This window comes from Ceratosolen solmsi, unplaced genomic scaffold, assembly GCF_000503995.2.
Source record: "Ceratosolen solmsi marchali unplaced genomic scaffold, CerSol_1.0 scaffold10, whole genome shotgun sequence".
Classification (NCBI taxonomy): Eukaryota; Metazoa; Arthropoda; class Insecta; order Hymenoptera; family Agaonidae; genus Ceratosolen; species Ceratosolen solmsi.
The window spans coordinates 26,067,450-26,083,025 of NW_011948412.1; the positions used below are offsets into that span (position 1 = coordinate 26,067,450).

The following is a 15,576-nucleotide window of genomic DNA, read 5'->3' on the forward strand; positions in this document are numbered from 1 at the left end:
TCTTTTAATTTGCTCTTAATGCGGTGATGACATCTCGGTGATTGTATGTCATTTTCCCAAGGGGGAACCGCCCGTCATGCGGGGGTCCCGTAATCAAGCTGCGGCTTCAGTTGCTTGTTTTGTGTCTGCATTTCCGGAAGTGTCATCGACATGTCTTCCGTGAATGGTGGAAGTCATGGTGAGAGGGTATGTACTTCCCTCGTCCTTTATTAATTGCAGCAGTATTCGAATTGCCGGAAATGGGTGGCCTTGAAAGTGTGCGTGCCAGTTGGCAACTGATGAAGTACTTCTTACATTGTGTATTGATTCTTGATACATTAACATTGTGATGTCTTTGACAGTTGAAGCATAGTCCTGTCTTCTACAAGATTCTGTTTTCTACAATTGACATGTTCATGAATTGTACGCACAAGTGTTGAGTGTGCGTGGGTGCAGCATTCCTTTTTTGAGCTTGTCATCTTGTGCCAGAGGATTGGGCTTGGCGTTGTTCATTTATACTTGATAAATTCATGATGACTTTTTGATATGTTTTTATGGTCACACAATGCTTCTAGATGTTCGGCTTTGTCTTTCTCTTGAGTCTTCAATGGTCTTAGTTCCTTTTGTGTGCTGATACGATATGTCAGGAATTTACAAATTGTTCATGCATGGATATGAGGTGATTGGACTGTATAGTATTATATGATATAGCACTGTATATGGAGGTAGGAGGTCATGAGTCTCTAGATCCTCCTTCTGTGGTATTTGTCACGTGGCGTCAGCATGCACAACATATGGAGGTAGGAGGTCATGAGACTCCAGATCCTCCTTCTGCAATAGTGTGCTTGGTAGTAAAATATCACATGAATAGACTGTGTTGGCTGCATGTATCATCCTATTGCCTATGCGCTACTTGTACATTAGTAGGATGCCTTTGTGTCTGTACCTTGGTTGGTGAGGATTTTTTCAAACTAGGTTCTTTATTGGATGAGTGACGAAGTTTAATGATGATTTTTCAAGCCATGTTATATTGCTTGTTTTTCTCTTGATAGGCGTTATTCAAAAAATTTTTATGATTAGTGTGGCAGAGGCTCTGGTTGTATGTAAGTGTACATGGTCCTTGATGAAAACTTTATGTAATTCTTTGACATGTAACAATGTATCCTTAATTCATCTAGTGATATGTTGTATATTAATGATTCACATTCCTCAGCCATTATCTTCATTGATGCGGTACGAATCTATTGAGTTTGTATTTCTCCTTTCTCTAGTATTCAGAGGGTAAGCGTGACAGTCAAGCGTTCTTGAGTGTCGATTCTCTAGGTGTTCGAAATTGACGAAATTTACACGAATTTAAGAAAAAGTGGGTCCTACGCGCTGTACGACGCACGGCATGCGCGCTCGGACTGGGACGCGCACTCGGGCGAATGTTTATAAACAAAACTCGGCAAGTCCGAGCATGTTTTACGACATGAAATCTAATATACTATAAGATCACACAAAGGTATTACGCCCTATTTTTCTTTAGTCAAATTCTCGAAGGTTCTAGATTTTTCTTTCTACGCCTCCTGTAAGAATTAATGCAACAACGACGATGCTTTGTTGCCAGCTAAGTGAGCCGCCGCGTGGATATATAAGGCACGCACTCGCCGCGCCTTGCTCTCTCGCTGACAGCCTCTTTTACTGACCGGCTCTCTAGCCGAACCACCCTCGCTCAACTGCGCTTGCGGCTAACATCTTGCCGTGACCGAACATAGTGAACCGATCTAACCATCTACCAGTGGATGCCATGGCACACGGGTCTTGATCTACCCTTATCAGGACTGCCATGGAACGGTCGGTATTTTCAGCAGAGCCGTCACGGAACAATCAAGCCTTCGGTTCATGTGCGTATTCAAAAGGCTCAGACGCTCATTATAATCTTACTTCGCGCTCATTTAAGTGTAACTGCCGCTCAGTGTTTCAGTATACTGTGAAGACGAGACGTGGCCATATATTCAGTATTCAAGTTAAAACATCTGGAAAAACAATGCAATAAATACGGGAGAAACCCACTCAGTTAGACGTCTGTACGAATTCGTTCTGCTCGGTAATTACTTCAAGCATTATTGCGAGCGAACCTTCCATTCCCCCTTTCCGCTGTCGACAAGTTGTAATGCTGTCGCCAGATGCGTCAGCGGCAACGTGAGGTCTTCGTGCCATGAAGACCAAGATATAACTAGCCCCTTAATTAACTATGAAGCCACAAGAGGCGGTGCCCGCGCTCTGCAAGGGAGAAGTCTCTGATTGAACGAAAAATAAGGGAAGGGGGTCAAGTGAAGTTCATGGTCAGCAAATATATTTAAGGAGCGCATTTTTCAATATTCATCACTCTCGATACAGTACTGTTCAATTAATAAGTGGAAGGTCTTCTATTAGCGTAGTTCAAGACAACTATCGTTACAAGTCCTATTGGCGGAAGACGCATTCCCTTATCGGAGTCTGAAGACACTGGCAGTTTCCTATTAACGTAGTTCACCACAGCTATTGTTACAAGTCCTATTAGCGGGCGACGCATTCCAACGACAAGTGTCCAGTGACAAGCCCCCTTGAAGAAAGAACAAGGAGGTCCCAATTTCAAATATACCAGCAGTCTTCGTAAGTAATATTATTATTACAATAATTACATACTCTGAGAGTCAGAGATTATGACATCGACAAACAACTAAGGGTGAACAGTACGGAATAGATTCCAATACGCGTCGTCAAGTTTGCGCCCACAAAAAGGGCGTCTTTTCGGCAACCCTCACCTTAGTTCAAGTTCGGACGCTTATGAAATTAAGCAACAAACAGCGCTAGTGTTGACGAACGAAACTTCGCGCTATTCTCCAGTCATATTCAAACCATCAAGCTGCATAGATGAGAATACGTTTGCCACCGCAAACACATCAATCCAATTCGAGAGTTATTTCAATAATTAATACTAGTCAACCTTGTCATCAATAAATAACAGAATAAATAGCATATACATCAACAATATTCATATTGTATTATTATAATATCCCTTCCACTTGTGACCTTTCATCGCTACCACACAACACCCGTGCTCACTGAGTTGTCAACGGCATCAAATTGTATCCGTTGAACCGGCTTTGGTAAAACAAGCCGAAACGGCGAATACATTTTGTACAAATTCATACGAATTAATTTCTAAATTATTTTCTTTATATAATTGTAATAGATATATATTTTGTAGATCTAATTTTGTATATATTAAGTATAACTATGACTTATGTAAGTAAGCATTAAAAATATGAAAATATCACGAATTTTATATATAAAAAATTTTCTATATGCAAAGAATTCTTATATATTTTAAATTGTATTCGGTATCGTAAATAAATATTATCGTAGTTATTCACATAATTTGTTTTCCTCATTGTGTAAATAATTATTATATTTTCGCATTATTCTTTTGGATTTGAAGAATCCTCTTTAATAATTGTATGCTTCAATATTAATGAAAAAAATTTAATTTGTAAAAAAAATATAAATATTTTGTTATAATAAGTAAAAGATACCTTTTATTGTAAATAAATTTTATAAATGAACATATGTGATTTGAAACCAGCCATTAAATTTTCTACTAAAAACATTTTCACTTTTAGAATATAAATATTTCTTAATAAATGACTATGAAATATAAATTTATTAAGTAACATAACCAAACAAACTTATTTAAAAATACAAAGGTTTTTGTCAAATTATCATTTATTTAAGGATGAGCAATAATAATGGTTCGATTTGCATCATATGAAATTGTTTTATTACCTTCTATTTTTTTCTTATTATATAGAAATGATAATAAGCAGAAATAAAGTATAATTACATTATTTATTAATTTGGATAACTATATGATTCTTTGCATAAAAATAAAATATTATTTTATCAAATTACAAACACGACATTTAAGCAATTATTTATAGAGCTTAGGTGTTACTATTTTTCGAAATAATGTAAAGAAGTCTATTTTAATAACAAGAAGAATTTAATGAAGTACATGACCCTCTGAAATAAGAAAACCCAAATATTTTAATGACGATAAATTTTATACGTTCGATTGAAAATTTTATATTTTCAAAATTAATAACATAATGTAATGTTACTAAAATCAACTAATAATATTGATATTTTCAAATGCAAATAGATAAAAAATGAATTTTATAAATAATACAATGTACATATAAAAGAAATGTATATTGATAGTCTTTGTTTGTATGAATATATTTAGGGATGTGAAATTAAATATCTTACGGACAGAATTATGAACAATTTTATAAAATAAAGTAGTTTTGTTGATGCAATGGTTTATTTAATCTTTTATAATTAAATTATCACAAACTTGGATTTTTTATTTTATATAAATTGTTATACTTTTTTTTTTAAATTTGTGTTAAAGATTTGATTCTAATTACTGTTTCAAATTAATTTTTATAGTATTTGACTACTTTTTCATTATACTTGATTGCATATGATATAATGTAGTATAAGAATTTGAATTTCAATATCTCTTACATGTAAACGACATGCATTTCTTACGAAATATTCATTAGAAAGTTGTATGCATATATCTGAAGTTTAAAATAATATGTTTAAAACATCTTACTTATTATGGCGATCCAAAGAAGATACTAATAGTTTTATGTATTAATACATTATATAATATAATTCTTAGTTATCTATAAAATAACACTGTATAATAGAATACGAATCATGGCTCGATTAAATGTTCTCTATAATTGGTGTGATAAAATATATGCAACAATAGAAAAAAATATAGACATTTTAACATGATATTTATATTAATTACTTATGCTAATATATATTTTTCGTTTAAGATTTGAACCAAACAAAAAGATTGAAAATTTTTTTATCGAATTATCCTAATAGTTTCATTTACTAAAAATATACTTTATATAATAATAATCAGTATCCAGTGTGCACAGGTAATATAAAATGTTTCATTTATGTTATTGAAGTAATACTTGCGTATTCAATAAAATAAAAATATGTATTATAATTCGTTTTTTTAAATAAAATTTTAATTAAATATACATTTATATACTATAATTATGTTGTGAAATTATGCAATGGCTAACGTACATAAAAAATAGGTAAAAATTCGACATTCTGCAAAATTCTTCCAATATATTTAAAAAATTCAATATATTTTATGCAAATGGGGAAAAATATTTCACGAGATATCATATTTCGCTTCAGATTTATATAAGTCTTGTTTTTTTTTTTTTTTTTTTTTTTTTTTTTTTAATATCAATTAGAGACCTTTAAAGATTGGCCCATCAGTTATTGTAAACTTTTTTCACAGTGGCAATCTCCGTACGTACTTTGAAGATATCGTTAATTGAATATATTGTAAAATATATTCCATTCGATACTACCCTACCTCTTTCAATATTATCTTTCTTTTTTTATTTATACCAAATATTCATTTAATAGACTAATGCTTAACATTCATGCTCAGGCTTCAAACAATTTTTTCTTTTAATCCTTTTGTTTCACTTTTCTAATTCGTACCAATTTAAATTGAATTTGTTAGCTTTCTTCATTATAGAATTTCGTAATACATCATTTTGTATATATATCTTGATAGCATATTTTATTAATATCTACTGAACTGTTATTATTTCTTATTTTTCGATGCTGCTACACGATTCACTGCCTCCATTTAGAATTTATCTCAAATTCTCCATACAATTCATATTCAGATAATACCTTTATTCTTATATTCGTAAATATAATTCAGAATTTTCTTGTTATTATGTTTACATAAAAGTTCATTCAAGCTACTGTATCTTATTCTAATAAAGCCAATTTGATTTTGTATAAAATTTGGAATACTACCACTACATATAAAATGCCATATCAAAATTAAAATATTTATTTTAATGTAATCATATGAGTGATGTAATTTTTAAGCAATACAATAATTTATGCATTTTAAATAATAAACCTTCTAGTTAATTTTAACATTATATTCTCATAAATTATTAAACTCCACATACTTTAATAAACGCAAAGGATATTTGCATAAATATTACTCAAAAAATATAAAGTTTTCAATAAAAAAATTAAATCGACTTTGCGATTATTGAATTACTTCCAAGTAGAAGAATGTTCGGACAACTTTGGCTAATTTGTGTAAAATTAAAATTATGTATAAATACATATAAAATATGAATATTTTGCAAATACTGTATATAAAAAACAGTAAATATATTTTACTTGTAGAATCTTATTATAATAATTATATATTTACAATATATAAATTTTCAATATAAATTTCAATTTAAGCTGATAATGGAAATCTTTAACATATTATATTTTGATAAACTGTATTAAGTATTTGTTATATATGTAAATTATAAGGTTTATATTTATACGTTTGTAGTGTAAATTGAATTGTATTAAAATATGAAGAGATAATGAATCTGGTACTTTTTGTATATTTTTATTGTAATGAAAGTGAAATCTTGTAAGATTTATCAAAATTATTTATATAGTTAATATTATATTATATTTTTTCTATATTTATTTATTTATTTTATTAATTGTGTTTAATAAGTAAATAAATTAATAAGTAGATAAATACAAATAAATAGTAATTTTTTAATAACTAGTTATGTGTCATCATTAGACATACAAATTGATGGATTGTTTTTTCCAAGAATAAAATGACTAAATATGTTTTCAAGATTACTTTTCAGAAAGCTACATAATGATTATTGTTTTGATTGTAGCCAACGATGAATGAATACACCAATTTTTATTATTATGATCTTAAAAAATGATGTAATTGTAATGAAAATATCGAAAGGCAATTATTAATATTTATGTTATTAATATTAAACTTCATATTTTCAATAGAACCTAAATCATAAAACTTTTAAGAAACTTGAGGCGACCTTTTCTGGTAGTATTTATAATTTAAATAACCCTATATTTTGTATATTTCAATAATTTGTTTTCATTTAAAATAATAATATTTTCAGTAAATACTGTTTGTTAAAAAATAATGAAAATGAGCACTTTTATCGAGTTTAATCACCTACAGCAGTTGTATTTTTCTTGAAATTATGCCGAATAGTTATCTTTAAACTTCATTTTTTAATAATTTTTAAAAAAATTATTAGCATATGCATCTTATATATGTAATAATTGCATTGTAATAATTTTAAAAATTTAAGCTTTTTAATTCTGTATTATGTAAAACATAAAATTGTTATTTACTGACAAATAGTTAATGAAAAATCATAATAAAAACTTTTATTTAAAAATTTAACCTTACTTTATTTTGTTAAGTGATCTGCTGTCATTAATAATTAATAGAATAAATTTTCAACATTAAACTTCTATTATAAAATATTAAACGAATCCTTCGTTCAAAGGATATAGAAAATTATTTACATAGAAAATAATACGGTAAACTGAAGTTTGCACCGATAAATTAAATGTAAATAATAATTACATGACATCGACAATATAGAAGACGATCGATTCGATAGTTCATGCGATGTGTACATAAAATCTATAATAAAATGAAAGTATAGATGCATTTTAACCTGATATTAAGGTTAATTAGTTCAATAGGCTTTGTATGTTCATTTGCAAAAAGTTTTGTATTATATAAAAGCATACGAAATACTAATCGAATGGTATTTATAAATTTACACTGTCGTTAATTATTTTCAGACTTTCAGCATTGTACTATAGATAAGGTTTATGTAGCATTTAATATCTATTCACAAAAAGATATTTTTTGATCTACAGATTAACTACTCGTTGCTAATTTATTGTTTTTTGTGACAATTCATTTTCATAGATTTTGTTAAATAATTCGAATCAAGCTATTTTACGAGATTATCAAATTATGAAGATGTAAATTTTACTTTTAATATATATTTTATAATATTATTTCAGTTCATATATAAGTACAGTAATAAACTTAAAAACATTATCAAATAAACAATTATAAATAAATCATGAGGATAATTAACAAAAAATTTAAAACTGTAATTGTAAAGTAGAAGAATAGTTCAATATAGAAAATTTATATATTTGTATTTTACTAATTTGAGTTTTAAATAAATATATATGATGGAAAGTTTAAATTTTAATTACGTATATATTATATATAGAAAAATTATGGAAAATATTTAATTCTTATATAATTAAAAATAAACATATAATCATTGTTGAACATACAAACTTTTCAATTATTTTCAATTATTTCATTGTTACTAAATTAATTTATATTTACAAGAATTTAAATATTCTGAGTCATATTAATATATTTTAAAGTAAAATAGAATGCAATGTTTAAGGAAGACACGAATTTTAAATATATCGTTAATACTTTTAAAATAATTGGACCATTAATTGGCCATTTAAAAATATCAAAAATAAACATTTGTATCAAACATTATCCATTTTAATTATTTCAATAATTTTACTACTCTAAGTTGGTCTAAAAATCATTCAAAATAAATTTGCTATAAGTTTGATACAAAACAGCTATTTCACGAAATATTGTATTTCACTTCAGATATTAAAGATTATCCAATTGCCATATAATCGCTGTCTGAAAAATAATACACATTTATTTTATTGTACAATATATTAAATAATCTTTTTATATATTGCTACTATGCATAAAATAGTTAATTGAATCATTTTGCATATTTATTTAAATCATATTACTTGATAATTATATATAAATGTCTAAATTAAATATATCTACATTTTGAGAACAGTTTTGATTCATGATTGAACAATGAAAATAAAATTTGATTAAAATAAACAGAATTGTTCTTCTGTCTTTAAAATGAAAAATTATATGAATTTTGTAAAAATTAAAAACGAATATAAAATTATTCAAGGAATGCAATCAAAATTTTGTTATTCTAAGAATTATAGGACTTTTCAGTATCATAATAACCTAGACTCTCGAGCAAATATATACGTCATCAAATTTAACGAAAAACGCTTTTTATATCGCAAATTTTTATGGTCAAATGTCTATATTTAAATCTATGAATTGAAATGTAGCATTAATTTAGAATTAAAACTAGTAGCAAGATGTAAAAGCTTTTAAATGCTATTTGTATAAAAATTAAAAAATTCTTTTATTAGTACCATGGATATTCCTATGAATGAAAATGAAATAAAAAATCTGCTGTGGCAATGAATGTGATTTTCATTTTTTTATAAAATATATTTATAATGAAGGTAGAAAATTGTTTGTCCTTATTTAACTACTGGACAATTATTTATCCTTGACTTGAAAAACTGTATGAACGTATGTACTGAGTTCCATAATATGAGTTAGATAGTAAAAACATTAGTAAAAAATATAAAAATTATAATATCAAAATATTATTTTTTATATATATTTAAGATATCAATATCATACTTAACTTTCTTATCGTTATTTCAATGATTCATTGTAAATGATAGAATTGTTTAGTCTTTTTAATTTAATTTTGACAAATCATATAATTTAAATATAAATCTATTTATACCAATTTATTTTCCATAACATTTATCATATTTTATAAATAATTATTCGGGCATAAATGTGACAAACATGCGATGATTGGTTATCAAATGTTGTACTGTCTAAAAAAGTGAAAATTTCATGCGATATTAACTTACTGTATGTATTGCATATTACATTGAATATTTACATATTACAATGAAGTATAAATACTTAATGTTTAGAATATTCTAAATATTAAATTTTCTCGATCTTTTTAATAGACTACATGCAAGAGACCACCTGATTAATATACTACGTGCAGATGTGGATACCACGTATTCTTAATGTACTCTTTCCTAGTAATTCCAGAACAGTGCGTCTTTCATGTATGTACATAATTTCAGAAGTGTCCTATTTTTAAGAATAATTTCATTCTGAACAATACCATGCATATAAGTAGTATTTATGCTATCATTCTCTATGATTTTCTCGTTTGTCTCTATATTGTATCTTTTCTTTTAGAGCGTTTCTATCTTATTACCTTAGAAATTTTAATATATACTTCATATTAACTAATTTTTATATTATTAATATTTATATTATATTATTATTATTATAAAATTCTCCGATTCAAAAATCCTTCCTTAATTCATAATTTAAAATAACTTACAGTAGTTTGTTAGATGCGAGATTAGGAATAATGACGACAAGTAGATTCTGTCAAGACGTATTTAATTTAACTTGTATAAGCTAATTGGTTTTGCATAAGAGTTCCTTCTGTTTCATATTGCTACTAAATTACAGTTTTGTAATATTATATATTAGAAGAAAATGAATGATTTTTTGACATATTAAAATTCTTAGAATACATGTCGTAGTATAATCTTTTCGTAGTAGACACTTGTAAGTTCCTCCTCTTACTCATATAAAATATTTTCTTGTTTATATATTAAATGCTAGAAATAAATATTGTTTTAAATTTTTTTATCAAATTTAATAATAATTTAATTTCAATCATTTCAATATAATATAAGTGTTGTTATTTATATTCACTATAATTTTATAACAAAAATTATTCATATTTCTAAATAATTGTATATTTTCTATTATTCTAAATAATAATATTTTGTAGTTTCTTATAGAGAGATTTTTTCTATTTGTTTTATTTTTTAGTTTGTTACATAAACTTTCAAACCTAATTATATTAAATAAATTCAGTTTGTTTTTTGTGTAAATTCGGTTTTTTAATTTTATGTGATCACGATAGCCTTATTGTATCACAAAATTATATGTAACTAATTAATTTGCAATAAATTTATTTTATATGAAATAATTATTTTGTATGTATAAAATATTAGATAAAATTGTTTCAATATAAGAATAATATATTATGTTTTGTTCTAGTATTTTATAAATCCATACTGATGGGATATGCATTACAGATTATTAGGCATATCAATGTTGAAATAACAGATAGATAAGAAATTTTTTGTCGAAAAGTTGACAGTAAATTTAATACGAGACTCTCAGAACATACAATTAATGCATTTACATTTCTCCCTCTTAATATAAGCAATACTCTGGGGAGCATAAGATCGATTTAATTACAGGAATGTGCAGCCATACATCTGTTATTATTTATTACTGCATTAATTAAATCACATGTTGTAACGATTATATATAAAATTTAATATAGAAATTGATTCAAGAAAAAAAATAATTCTTTTATCGCCGAACTAACAGTCGTGCTAATTATTATTTTAGAGATTACGCTATTTTTCAAGAGAATGCATTAATAACATTATTTAAAAGATATCCGCGATTTAATTTATTTTAAACTTACTGGATATATTATGTATTTATATTTAAAAACAAATTATTTACTCACACATAATTTAATTATTGTCCTTGTGTTATTAAATTTATCTATAAAAAAAAATATTATGAAATATAATTTTTTGACAGTAATTACAATATTTTTATAGATATTGTTAATACCATTATTATTTCATAGTTAGAACACATCAATTCATTATAATAATTATTATTTTGAGCTTCGTCAATACACTAAATAGTCATAAAAGATGAATTATAATACAATTCTAAATGATTATTCATTAGGATTTTTTTAGAAATTAACATATTTTTTATATTATTCTCATAGATGAAATATGAATAAATTTTAGAAAATAATAGCCATACTAATGAAGAGAAAATTATTACATATACTTTTATATATTTTATATTGAATATTATTATTTAATATCTCGAATGACTGTAATTTATAAGATAATAGATTACAAATTTTAATATGCATAATATTTTTTAACATTTTCACATATCGTGTATGTATAGATATATAATTTATTAATTATTATTTCAAGTGAAAATGATATTTATTGAGTATATACATTTTCACTTCAAATAACTTAAATATTAATAAGTATATAAAATACAGTAATTATCATATTAAATACTTCAAATCTTGTAAACAATATAAAAATAAAAGGAAAAGAAAATGAAATTATATAAGTTATAAATTTTGGTTGAATTTAAAATAAAAGAATTATTTATTTCGATATATAAGATTTATAGATTAAAGAATTTGAAATTAGTTATATGTTAAAATAATTGTAGTGAGTGTCAATCCATGCTTATAAATATTGAAGTACAGTGAAATAACAATGAAACAAATAATGATTTGTTTTAGACTTTAGATCTATGCATAGATTTATAGTGACATTTAAAAAGAATTTTAAAACAAGAAAATATTAACTAGTAAAACCAGGTATGATTTGCATTGCCAAAAATCTAATTACAGTTTTGTGCCATATAATTGGGACCTAGTAAAAATGAAGCCTTGTGATATTTATTTAAGTTAGATTGCAAAATTCTGTGTTAATAATAGAAATGTAATGAAAGCGTTTTTAATAAATTTTTCGTATTGATTTTTAATAGCAATCAATAATAGAAGAAATGTACGAAGATCGACGTACGTTCTCAGTTTACGGATTATAATTGAATTAGTTAATTGTTTTTTATTTATATTTTTATATTAAATATAAGTAAATAATTCTAATAATAATTTGTATTTGTTATTTGATATATCGTTGAAATACGAGTGAAATTCATAACATATAAAATCATGATATTTATTTCTTTAGTATAATTGATATAATAAGAAACCAAAGAAAGAGATCGAGATTTTTTTTTCATACGATTATACCCTTAATCATAATATTTTAAAACGATTTTGTATTAATTGACTAATTGCAATATATGTTATCTTAATATAGATACTGTGCTAAACGCAAATAAGAAAAAAGGATTTAAGAATAGGGTATTAGTATTGTGAACAAATTTATATATATAAATATAAATTAACAGTGAACAGAAAAAGTCGTCTATTATTATATTAAATATTATATAGTACAACTAGCTGTTATTTTATGGATAAATTATTACCTTTGATAATTTATAATACACTTGTTTATTATTATGTTTTTAATCACCGAATGTAGCTAAAGCCAGTATTTACGATTCAACTTATTCTGTATTGGTCTGCAAGAAAAATGTTAAACAAAAAATTAGCAAATGAGATAAAATTGAATTACATCTTTATGATGATGTTAGGGATTTGGCCAACGAACAAAGATACATCTATTGTGATAAAAATCGTACAGCGAATGCTTTTGTTTGTCTTCGTTACTTCTGTTCTTTTGCAAATAGTTTCAGGTATTTTGTATACCTTATACGAGGAAAAGGATATGATGATTAAATTGAAACTCGCGGGGCCTATAATTTTTTGTTCGGATTCGCTTTCAAAAATCTTATCACTTATAAAAAATATTAATGAGATTGGCGCATTTTTTAAACATGTTGAAGACGATTGGGATTCGTATAGCAGCGTTGATACTAAAGTACGTTAGGCTTTACGATCTGATATTTAGTGCTTTTTGCAACTAATTCACTTTGTTTATGAATATTACTTTTGACGTATTTCATATGATTCTGATGGTATTAATGTTATTCAACTACATACAGGAAGAGTATGAAATAATGAAAAATAACGCAAAGTTGGGCAGAGTTATAGCTTCAGTATGCGCAATATTTATGTATGTTTCTGGCTTCTTGTATCATTTTTTCATGCCTATAACAGGTAATGGAATCTTTCCTGTACATCTAGTTACACCTATAAATCTGCAATCAGAAAATAACTCGGATATAGTGAGTTTCAATTATGGTATGTGTCATATGCAAAATATGTTATATGTAATAATTTAAATAACAATAATGTGTTTAGTATTCAACGATAAAAAATAATCTAATAATAAGTAATTTTTTTTTTTTGAATATGATAGAACGTTTTTTTAACAAAATTAATATAATTTTTTATTCAGAAACTCGGACACTCATTTTTCCAATCTACAAAGGGTTCTTTACTATCGACCGAAAGACTACATATCTAATTTGTTTTTGTACACAAGTTATTGGTGGTTTCGCCATTTATACTGTAAACGTTGCAGTATGTGCTATTGCTGCTGGTTTTGTTGTGCACGTTTGTGGACAATTGCAAATCGTTGTGTTAATGCTACATCGACTTATTGATACAAAACACAAGGATTCAAAAAATAATACAATTGCTCCCAAATATTCGAGTCAAATAAAAATGGCGAAAATCATTGAGCAACACCTTCGCGCACTTAAGTATTCAAATAAAAAGAAGATTTTATTTTATCTTATATATATATCGTTGTCGTTGATCATTAAAAATTTTGGTAATGATTCATCATTCACATTGTACAATGACAATTGTAATTATATAATTAATTGATTTTAATTATTTAAAAATGAAAATGTATATTAATACTCCATCACTGGATTGATCAATTAAATTATATATATCGATCGCTCATATTGAACAATGTATTGTTACCTTCTATATGTCTTCTATAAGTCTTCTATATATGCAATAAAAAATATAAATAAACAATGAGTAAAGCGATATAATATAACATGAATAAAGCGAACTTTAGATACTTATATGAGAATTAATCAAGGCATTAGGATATTCAAAATTCATTAAAGTATATTGAAATCCTTTTTATTATATCATATTGATTAAAAATATTAATTTTTACATAAAATTAATGATTTTTCATTATATTCTTTTGCAATATAGAAATTAAACTTATTTAATTATGCCTAATACAATAAATTAAACATCATTTCATGACTTGGTATTTTATTCTAAAATAAAATATTTTTATATTTTTAAATATAATTTTATTTATTTATCAGACTGTATTTCTGGTTTCAGTTTTGCAGAACGTTTGAAGAAAAATCTGAATATTCCATTCTTTCTACAATTCGTGAGCTGTACACTTAACATATGTTTACTTGAATATTACATTGTAGTGGTATTGTTAAATATTAAATAAAATTAAATAAAAATTTTTATTTTAATATTAGCATGTCTCATTATCAAAAATATTTTAATTTAGTAAATCAATTTTATATAGTGATTTTTCAGAGAAAATTTTAAATAAGATATTTCCAATTTATGCTTCAAAAATAATAAAAGAATTTTCAATTTTAGGGAAAGGAAATTCAAACTTTGTTAATTACATTTACGTATTTCACGTTAATCGTGTCTTTAATGTTCAATATTTTCATAATTTGTTACATTGGTGAACTTCTTAAGGAACAAGTATAAAAAATAAGATTATTTAATAATTCATTTCAATATAATAATTTTTTTTCTTGAAAAATAAAACTAATATTGATTCATAATTTTCAGAATGAAAAAGTAAGGTATTTCACCTACAAGATTGAATGGTACACACTACCAAATAATAGAGCAACAGATTTAATAATGATTTTCTTAATCACAAGTGCTTGTCCTGCAAAGATTACAGCAGGATTTGTCATAGATTTGACTTTTCGTACTTTTACTGGAGTAAGTGTTGTCAAATTTTAAAACATAAACTTAAATATAAATAGATGTCAAATTTCGAAACATGTTATTTAGAATATATACAATAGAAACATGATAACTAACA

At 25.6% G+C, this 15,576-nt stretch overlaps 1 protein-coding gene across 1 annotated transcript; it reads left to right on the forward strand.

The window, feature by feature from the left end:
* Positions 1 to 150: 150 nt before the first annotated feature.
* LOC105366460 (uncharacterized) lies at positions 151 to 15,494 on the forward strand. Its single transcript, XM_011504912.1, has 6 exons — positions 151 to 186; positions 342 to 402; positions 13,148 to 13,321; positions 14,288 to 14,328; positions 15,114 to 15,224; positions 15,315 to 15,494. Exons 1-6 carry the CDS (start codon positions 151 to 153, stop codon positions 15,492 to 15,494), a joined length of 603 nt encoding a protein of 200 aa, XP_011503214.1.
* Positions 15,495 to 15,576: the final 82 nt, after the last annotated feature.

Coding starts and splice junctions, on each gene's coding strand:
- LOC105366460 (XM_011504912.1), top strand. CDS start 151: ATGTCTTCCGTGAATGGTGGAAGTCATGGTGAGAGG. Junction 187..341: donor GTGGAAGTCATGGTGAGAGG/GTATGTACTTCC, acceptor TGTCTTTGACAG/TTGAAGCATAGTCCTGTCTT. Junction 15,225..15,314: donor GTGAACTTCTTAAGGAACAA/GTATAAAAAATA, acceptor CATAATTTTCAG/AATGAAAAAGTAAGGTATTT.